Source organism: Balaenoptera acutorostrata, chromosome 1 (assembly GCF_949987535.1).
Source record: "Balaenoptera acutorostrata chromosome 1, mBalAcu1.1, whole genome shotgun sequence".
NCBI lineage: Eukaryota > Metazoa > Chordata > Mammalia > Artiodactyla > Balaenopteridae > Balaenoptera > Balaenoptera acutorostrata.
Window position 1 is genome coordinate 160,127,110 of NC_080064.1, and position 10,410 is coordinate 160,137,519.

The following is a 10,410-nucleotide window of genomic DNA, read 5'->3' on the forward strand; positions in this document are numbered from 1 at the left end:
GCTCTGCAACAAGAGAAGCCACCGCAATGAGAAGCCCGTGTACCGCAATGAAGACCCAACGCAGCCAAAAATAAATAAATGAAATAATAAAATAATAAAAGTAAAAGGAGAATTGGAGGGAGAGGCTCTTAGAACCTTGGGGTAGCCCTGAGATTAAAGGGTCAGAGAAAGGCGACAGAGAAGAGGTGGAGGGATGGTCTCTCGTGTGGCTCGGCACGGCCCGGCTCCCTCCCAGCTGAGCAGCTTCCTCCATCTCACTGCGGGTCTTGCAGAGACTGTGGCTCTTGGGATCTTTCCTCTCTGTGTCTCTCTGCGCCCGTCCGTCTGTCTGTCTGTCTCTCCAGTGGTGGAAAGAGGAAAGGTGCCCGTAACCCTCACATCCTGGAATCTGCCTCATGAGTAACCTTTCCAGGGAAGCAGCAGCCCAGCTGTTTCCTGCTCCCATAACTGCGCCTCTGCATCCCTCTCACAGAGAGTCCCACGAGGGGCTATTTTCTAAAACCACCTCCCAGGGACTGTGCTGATGGCGGGAGGGCCTGGGGGAGAGGAAGATCTTGCAGCCCTGTCCTGGGACCTCAGCCAACCTCCCCCGCCTCCGCCCCCGGGTTATCCTCCCTCCCCGCCCTCCCGCGCACCCCCTCCCCCAGCCAAGCTTGCAGCAGCCTCCCCAGCAGCTGTACACAGCCGGGGTGGGGACAGCCACACTCCCTCTCACTCCCAGGCAGCAGCTGAGGGGCTGTGAATAAACAACTCAACTTCCTCAGGGTCCTTTCTACACACAGCCTGTATCCACCACCTAATCACATCCTTTGCTTGGGTTTCCTCAAAGCATCCATGTCACATCACAGCCAGGCCCAGTGGCAGTTGCAGGGGCTTCTGCCTGGAGAAGGAGACAGTCCGTGCCTCCGGGCTGGGCTGGGCGCTCCTGGAGAGGCCAGGGAAGGCAGAGAGGACTGCAAGCAGCTGCTTCCTTTCTTGTCCTTCCCATGATACCCACGAAGAGGGGGCACCAGAGACCTAGGTTTCCCAGCTCAGTGGAGAAACTATTTCCTTTCATAAAGAGGCATGTAATTAGCCCCGGGGAAATGGGAGGACCCCGCAGTCAACGCGTCCTTTGGCTACACTGACAAGAGAGGAGGGGCTCCAGAGGGATGAGAAGCCCCCACTTCCAGCCTCCCAGCCTCCAGAACACAGAAACACTTGAGGCTCTGCCTGTTTCTCTCTTATACATACACACACTCAAAAAAAGAAATACTATGTGTCCTAGAATATATGAAATACCTTTGAAATCTAGTTGAATTAGGAGCACGCCGTGATGGGTTCAGGAGGCAGGCAGACGTGGGGCCTGCCAGCCAGAAACAACTTCCTAGAGGAAGGTGCTCCCTTGGGGTCTTTACCTCCCCACTCCCTGTTTCGTGTCGCTTTCCTCTCACCACCAGCTCTTCCCCCAAGCCTGAGACCCCACAGGCCTGCGCTAGGCTGGCAGTTGTAGCCTGTCCACCGAGGTGTGCCTGAAACTCCAAGCCTCCCCACCCCAGCCCTCCCTCCTCTATAGGAACTGCAGCATCGGAGGGGGAGGGCTGAGTGGGAACTCACACCCTTCCCAACCATCCCCCCTCCTCCCCAGCCCACATTGTTATTGCCCTCTTTCCTAGTCGGAGCCTCGATATTAGATGTTTCTCTATGTTTGCACCATGCACCACCCCCACTGCCTAACCAAGGAGATCTGACCAGCCAAGAGAATGTTGTTCCGAGGCAGGCCTGGTCTGTGCCCTTCCTGGACGTTAGGGCATTCCAACAGAGACCCCTGTCTGGCTCCATCCACAAGTACCAAAATGTACATAAGAAGCCTGCTGTTTGCCAGCTATTTCACAGGACAAGTATAAATAAACAGACAGTGCCTGAAGCAAGGCACTTGGGAGGCACAGAGGACAGGCAGCCAGGAGCCTTGAGACAAGTTGGCTGGGTGGTTCCCAGCCCTTCCTCCCATCACCTTATTCACCTGGACTGCACCATCATCCCACCTTCAAGAGAAAACACAGAGAAATGTAACGCCCCTCTGCAGCACGAATGAAGGGCTCTCCCGTTCGGCAACTGAGGCTGCTTCTTGTTCATCCTAGTGATGCATTATTAGCTTCTCAGCCCACACCCCTCCACAGCCCCGCCCCCCCCCCCACCGGGGGAAATACCACCATGAGGCCTCTTGCTGGGCAGTTTCACTTATGGTCCTCATAACAACCCTGAGAAGTAGATGTTACTGACATAGTTAACAGTCTGAGAAAACTGAGACTCTGGGAAAGTTAAGTGTCTGGTTGGTGGAGAACGAGAACTCAAACCCGGATCCCTGACTTTCTGTCTAAAGTTTTTATTTTTCTTCATTATATCACTCTTTTTCATCTATTTTTGGTCAATTCCCTGCTCCCTGTTATTTGGGCTAGAGGCTGGGTATTCTGGGGAATAGCCTAATGCAATTGATCAACGTTGGCCTTAGTCAATAAAAAAGTAGCAGAAAAAAAAAAGTAGCAGAATGTTGTGTTTGTCAGGAGATGTGATCTGGAGCACATTGTTTAACCATTTCTAGACCTCAGTTTCTTCCTCTGTAAATCGAGGATAGTGATACTACTTGGACCTCACGGGACTGTTGTGAGGATTCAATGATAGCAGGGATGATAAACATTCAAGATGATTCCTTACACATAAGCACTTAAAAACAAGAGCTACTGGGACTTCCCCGGCGGTCCAGTGATTGATTGGTTAGGACTCCGCGCTTCGACTGCAGGGAGTGTGGGTTCGATACATGGTCCTGGAACTAAGATCCCGTATGCAGCGCAGCGGCTCGGCCACAAAAAAAAAAGAAAGAAAAAGACTTAAGGCTGGAAGAAGAAGTACAGCCCAAATGAGTTTTCCAGGGTGAGATGTAGATTATTAAAGGATGTAACTATGTATGGTCTTCTCTTTGCTCTTTTCTTGAACATGAATATCTGTGATTTGTCAAAGACATTTTCTTTTTTTTTTTAATTAATTAATTTATTTTTGGCTGCATTGGGTCTTCGTTGACGTGCATGGGCTTTCTCTAGTTGCGGAGAGTAGGGGTTACTCTTCGTGGCGGTGCGCGGCCTTCTCATTGCGGTGGCTTCTCTTGTTGCGGAGCATGGGCTCTAAGCACGCGGGCTTCAGTAGTGGAACATGGGCTCAGTAGTTGTGGCTCGTGGGCTCAGTAGTTGTGGCTTGTGGGCTCTAGAGCTCAGGCTCAAACGCGGCACGTGGGATCTTCCCGGACCAGGATTCGAACCTGTGTCCCCTGCATTGCCAGGCAGATTCTTAACCGCTGCCCCACCAGGGAAGTCCTAGTTACTTGTCATTTAACTCTATTGCACTGATAAGAAAATGAATATGTGTATTCTCAATTAAGAATTTCATGTGGAAAACAGGAAAAGAAACAAACATCCCATAACAAAGAAATCTCTTTTGAAAGTCTGATTGACACACGCAAGAACTGACTTGGTCTGTCAAGTGATTAGAGAAATGGGGCTCAAGAAGGCGGGCTCCTTATTCTTCATGCTGGCCCTTCACCATTGGATGCTTTCCTATTGAGAACCTGCCTTGTTTGTCTGTCTGCCCCCAGCCCGCATTCTGACTCTACAAGAATGTTGTGAAAGCTAAGCCCGGTGCGGAGGGGTGTGGGAGAGAGCTATCCCAGTGTACAGCTAAGTTTTCTTAATACCATACTCTTAAGAAGGAACAAAATTCCAGTTCTCATGACCTTAAATGCTGACACTTATCCAAAACGCCTAATGAGGAGGAAGCATGTGTCATGCACATTAACAGAGCTCAGAGATGCTAACTGAGCTGAGAAAAGTGAAAATTTTACTCAAGCCCAGATAACCAGTTCTATCTCCTAAGGCAAGATAGCACGACAAGGGGGACTCTCAACTTCTGGGAGTTATCTTATCTACACAAGAAGCACAAATGGTGTTCTTAAAAATCTGATGGAAGAGAGTATTACAAGATAACAGGCTGCTGACCAGAATTTCAGTATTTGTACAGTCCGACTGTTACTCAACTTATATAAATCAAACTTTTTTAAAAAGGCCTCTGGACTTCCCTGGTGGTGCAGTGGTTAAGAATCCCCCTGCCAATGCAGGAGACACGGGTTCGATCCCTGGTCCAGGAAGATCCCACATGCCGCGAAGCAACTAAGCCCGTGTGCCACAACTACTGAGCCTGCGTTCTAGAGCCCCCAAGCCACGACTACTGAGCCCGCATGCCACAACTACTGAAGTCCTCGCGCCTAGAGCCCGTGCTCCACAACAAGAGAAGCCACCGCAATGAGAAGCCCGCGCACCGCCACGAAGAGTAGCCCCTGCTCACCTCAACCAGAGAAAACCCACGCACAGCAACAAAGACCCAATGCAGCTAAATAAATAAATAAATACATTAAAAAATATAAAATATAAAAAAAAAAAGGCCTCTTCCCTATCTGTTGAAATTGGGTCTTTTTCCCCCACAGACTGAAGAGAATTTGTGGGGGAAGAGGGAGGCATCCATCTTGCAGCTCACCCCTGGGGTTCGGTTGCAAGATGCTCTTCATCTGTAAAGATGAAACAGAAAAAGAAACAAACATCAGGGTCTCCTGATACGGGTCCTCCACAGAAAGCATCCTAGTGAGGCTCCAGGATCATGAGAACACAGGCTATCACACTGCAACAGTAAAACAGTTCAGCTGAGCCCCAGGGTTCTGTCCCTGCTAATGGCTCCTATAGATAGTGTTGTGGCTTCCTTTCTGGTATTAAACTTGAAAAACCAAAGATACAAAAATATAGTGATTTCATACACCAGAAGTATGCTCTTGACAAGTATTTCTAATCAGTTTTCCACTGAAAATGAGTGTTCCCTCATTTGAAATGTATGTCCCATAACTAGGAATATAGTTTGTAACCACTGGGTGGAATTTTTTTTCCTATGAGAGGCTGAAGAAACACTTGAACGCCAATCAGTTCTGTGTACCTCCACTATTAAAAAACCCTTTCACTAGAGTAGGTGACTTGGGAATTACAGTCACTCTTCCTTCCCCTCTAAAGCCACCCTACATTATGGACTGGTTAAAGTTTACCCTTCTGCAAAGAGTGTTCTCACTAATAAATAACTCATTTGTACATCAGAGACAAAGCTAAAGGGATTTCAGTTCTGCAAGAATAAAGGTTTCACCGGCCCTGTACCTTGCCTAGAGGTACTTTGCTGCTTTTGTTTGAGGCCGGTTAGTCTACAAAGCCAGCAGCAACTTAGGTTCCAGGTGTTACGTGCACACAGCCTCATTCATGCTCACAGCGTCCCTTTGAAGAAGGGGAAAGTCAGTCTCTTATTATCCCCATTTTATAAAAAGGAGAAACAGGCATGGGGTGTGGAGAGATGGGGGGCTGGGTGGGTAAGTGACTAGCCCAAGATCACTCTCTAAACAGATCTGCTTCATCCACAACCAGCCACAAAACTTCTCTTAAAGCAGGTCTCAAGATGAGGAAAGGCGATGGGGGGCTTCAGTAAAACAAACTCATGCTTTAGTAGGTGTTACGTGCTATTCTCAACTCTGCTGTTAACACCTGTTACACTTTTTATACAGGTCACAAGCATTTCCTGGAGTAATCCCATTTTAAATATTTCACGCTTTAGTTCCTTAAACTATAAAAATATCACAGAAATGCTAATACTCTGAGATCCAGACTGTATCTTAGACTTTTTTCCTAATGAGGAGTAGGACAAAACTCTTCATCATACCACAGGTCCCAATTTTGCGTTCGGAATATAGTCACCATAATTTTCATTGTTGAAAGTTGCTGGCTAATTCAGAGGTGAACTCTAGAAGCAACAGATGTACTAGGAACTCCCTTTTCTACCGTCTGGCATTAGGAGTGTGTCCGCGCTTAGACTTGGATCTCCCAGAGCGGGGCATCTGCTTCTCAGTGACTGCTCAGTGCTGTTGACTTCTTCGGAGTGAGTGGCCCATGAGCCAAATATTAGGTCTTATTGCTTCACTTGAGGGCATGGGAAGAGAATGAGGGAAAGCAAGATGAGAAAAGGAGTGACCTGCTTTGCGATAACCCAAGAGTGGCCCATTGTGCAAGGTCTAGGGCAACAAGCACTCTCTTTGACTAGGCACCGTGTATATCCTGCACACCTGAAGTCACAGCAGCAGTGCCCTACAGTGGAGCTTTGGAATCTAAGTTCTGCATTGGTTCAGGTTTACCAGGAAATGCTATTTATCTTGTACTTGGGCCAACTGTGTGACTCTCTACAGGACAGCTGGTTCCCCAACCACTTCTAGGGCTATCTGGTTCATGTATAAACAATATATTTACCTCAGAAACACTAACGCCATAGAAACTGTTCATTCACAAAAATAAAAAAAGGAAAAGAGAGATAGTGGTGTATTAGGTCAGAGGCAGGAGGAAAAGACCAAACAGGAGGAGCCTGGAGTTTGTAACTGAGATGTGGCATGCATTAGATATGAAGTTAGGTTACTGAAGCCCCAGATTATGTTCCAAGATCTAAACAGAATGTTAGCTGAGTCCTCTATGACTCCTGAAGACATTTAGTGCCTTCGAAAAGAGCTTTGCTATTTCATTCTTCTTAACTACTTTAGATGTAAAACCATATTTTTTAAATGATCAGTACCTTATTCCATTAGGTCATATTAGAGGATCAATTTACAGTGACAAAGTGAGGACCCAGTGTATGTGACTGTCTCTATACACTTTTTGGGTAAAGACAACTGTTTCACGATCTACTTTTTATTAATTATATCACTATACACATTGAGTTCATTGATGAGAATCAATTTTTATCACATAACCAATCATCTAGAGTTACCAAATTGGTAGTTACCCTAAAATTTAGGCCATCGTTTTTCTTGTTCCAGTGACTTTCTACCTCCTTCAGAGCCTTACCTAACTCATCCGCCCTAATCTCATGTCAGGAGAGCCTTATGTATTCTTGTTCCTAGTCAAGGTGGAAAAAGTGTCATCCATTAGACACATTACATTCCACATTGGCCAAGGAAGTGGTCTTACACATTCTATTAAAAGGGTTTGTGTGTGTGTGTATGCCTATCTCTCTCTCTATATGTATTCAACTTAACAGCTAAAACATTACCAATAATAATAATATATATGTGATCTTCCTTGATCTACTACTTATTCCTTAAAGATAGATTTTTATTTTTATTTATTTTTAAATTAATTAACTTATTTATTTTTGGCTGTGTTGGGTCTTCATTGCTGCATGCGGGCTTTCTCTAGTTGAGGCAAGCGGGGGCTACTCTTCGTTGCAGTGCGCGGGCTTCTCACTGCAGTGGCTTCTCTTGCTGCAGAGCACAGGCTCTAGGCACACGGGCTTCAGTAGTTGTGGCTTGCAGGCTCTAGAGCGCAGGCTCAGTAGTTGTGGTGCACGGGCTTAGCTGCTCCGTGGCATGTGGGATCTTCCTGGACCAGGGCTCAAACCCATGTCCTCTGCATTGGCAGGCGGATTCTTAACCACTGCGCCACCAGGGAAGTCCCAAAGTTAGATTTTTTAAAATAAATTTATTTATTGTATTTATTTATTTATTGTATTTATTTATTTATTTTTTTAAGGATTTATGCTATGTTTATTTACAAACATATCTAGGATGCTGAGTTCAAGAGTTTGATCCTTTTTTCAAAGAGACTGCACATCTTAAAATGTTCCTCTTTGTATCTGTCTCATGGATTATTTTTTAAGCAGTTGGTGTCTTACTATATAGAAAGGTGCAGCAAATCCAGACCCAAAGTACAAAGTCATCATAGCTAGTAACCACCACTTGTTTTCCACTGAAAATGGTATATTCTTCCCTGGACCCTCCTCATAGTGGCTCCTACGGGCCACAGAGGTTGTGAACCTCCGGATGCTTTGTCCCAACATAGCGCTGTTGGAAGCCCTGCGAAAGGCGCAGAAACTTCTATTGTATTTATTTTTTATTTTTGGCTGTGTTGGGTCTTCGTTTCTGCACGCGGGCTTTCTCTAGTTGAGGCGAGCAGGGGCTACTCTTCGTTGCGGTGCGCGGGCTTCTCACTGCGGTGACTTCTCTTGCTGCGGAGCACAGGCTCTAGGCACGCAGGCTTCAGTAGTTGTGGCGCACAGGCTTAGTTGCTCCGCGGCATTTGGGATCTTCCTGGACTAGGGCTCAAACCCATGTCCTCTGCATTGGCAGGCGGATTCTTAACCACTGTGCCACCAGGGAAGCCCCCAAAGTTAGATTTTTAAACAAATCACTTCTGGGTGCCAACTTAGAGCTAAATCGAGGCAAACTATTACTTTTAACATTTTATATTATCATATTTTTAAGTAATTATTTTCTTTACTAGGATGTAAACTCTGGCTGAACTCTCATTCTCTGACCTCAGAATCAACACAGCATTTATTTCACTATATTTGTACAGGACTTTAATATTGAAACAGGGGTTACACCCGTGAGCAATGCTGATTTCTCCTCGTGGTGGCCCAGCCAAAGCATCTCGAATGGGTACCTGTCCATTCTACTAAAATAATGGAGGGAAAGAGAAGCATGCCAGCAAGATAAAGGAACACAAGGTACCATGTTACTTTGAAAAGAAGTCTCAGTATTGCTGTACACGAACATGTTACCAGTGCTGCTTGTGCAAGAGATGAGGCTTTTGAGCTGGAGGGCAATTTCAAAAGGCAACACCTGTTTCCAAACGGGGCCAAGAGTTCACAGATGCATTTTTTTTTTTAAACGTCTTTATTGCAGTATAATTGCTTTACAATGTTGTGTTAGTTTCTGCTGTATAACAAAGTGAATCAGCTATACGTATACATAAATCCCCATATCCCCACCCCCTTGCGTTTCCCTCCCTCCCTCCCTATCCCACCCCTGTAGGTAGTCACAAAGCACAGAGCTGATCTCCCTGTGCTATGCGGTTGCTTCCCACTAGCTATCTATTTTACGTTTGGTAGTGTATATATTGTCAATGCCACTCTCACTTCGTCCACACATGCATTTTTGAAATCTCAACATATACTTTCATCTTTTAGAATTGTTAAAAGGGAACAACATAAGCAGACAGATGTGCATGAATCGAGATCCTATTTTTGCACTTGAAATCAGAAAATATTGCTGCTGCATACACTAGGATGTTAAGTGGGCACACTGATCACAGAACATCTCTAACCCAAGCAGGTGGTAGAGTGTCCTGATAACCTGTGGTCGCTGAGCCCAGGAGTCGGTATCTAAAGATGAGACGGGGTAAGCAATGGTCCCAGTAGCTAAGTATATGGAGGACAAACACCGCCCTCTACTGGCAAAGGATAAGGGTGGTGCAGTCAAGATGACATATTTTCCTCTGTATAGCCATTACCTTAAAACATAATCAAAAATAAAAAGAAATTAAAGCTCTTACATAAGTTGAAGCTTCGTATGCAGGGACCACAGGGATTTTCAAGTAAATTTAAGTATTTAATGAGAAATTTTCTTATCTCATTGAAAAGACATTTTTCCCATTAAATCTTTGATGTAACTCATTGGACTGGTTCAAGTATCACTGTTACTTAGTGATACTGAACAACAGCAATATGTTCAAAAGTTTATTATCAGTAGGAAGCCCCAAGGGATTCATTTACATAAGATAACGGGAGCTGGTTTTAGAACCAACAGCTGTGACAATTTAAAGAACGACCCGATTCAAGCCTTGTACCACATACTAGCCACGTCAAATCACATCCTGAGCCAGTTTATTTTCTACAGAATTGGAGGAACAACACCTGAGCAGTCACAGTTGCTGGGAAAACTCAATAAGGTACTATGTAAATAAAAAAGCTTCATAAACTGCAAAGTGCTGTACAGCTACAGGGTTAAGTTACTGTAGAGTAACGCTCATGGATACGAGTCGAGTGAGGGAGTTCCAAATGTTTTTTTCCAAACCCAACCTCTATGAGTCTGTTTGTCTACCTGATGGTTTTTTTCTTTTTTTAAATTCATTTATTTTTTACTTTATTTTTGGCTGAGTTCGGTCTTTGTTGCTGAGCGCGGGCTTTCTCTACTTGCGGCGAGCGGGGGCTACTCTGTCGCGATGCGCGGGCTTCTCATTGCAGTGGCTTCTCTTGTTGCGGAGCACGGGCTCTAGGCACGCAGGCTTCAGTAGTTGTGGCTCGCGGGCTCTAGAGTGCAGGCTCAATAGTTGTGGCGCACGGGCTTAGTCATGTGGGATCTTCCCCTACCAGGGCTTGAACCCATGTCTCCTGCATTGGCAGGCAGATTCTTAACCACTGCGCCACCAGGGAAGCCCTACCTGATGGGTTTCTGAAGTCCTTTAAACCAGACTCTATTTCTTCAGCATTGTACTAAAACAGAAATTTGATAATGTTAATCATAAAACACCTGAA

At 45.6% G+C, this 10,410-nt stretch overlaps 1 protein-coding gene across 1 annotated transcript; it reads right to left on the reverse strand.

Moving 5' to 3' along the window:
• Positions 1 to 7,625: 7,625 nt before the first annotated feature.
• Positions 7,626 to 7,961, reverse strand: LOC114238017 (cytochrome c oxidase subunit 7C, mitochondrial-like). Its single transcript, XM_057526352.1, has one exon. It carries the CDS (start codon positions 7,930 to 7,932, stop codon positions 7,741 to 7,743), a length of 192 nt encoding a protein of 63 aa, XP_057382335.1. The 5' UTR covers positions 7,933 to 7,961; the 3' UTR covers positions 7,626 to 7,740.
• Between the last annotated feature and the right edge of the window lie 2,449 nt (positions 7,962 to 10,410).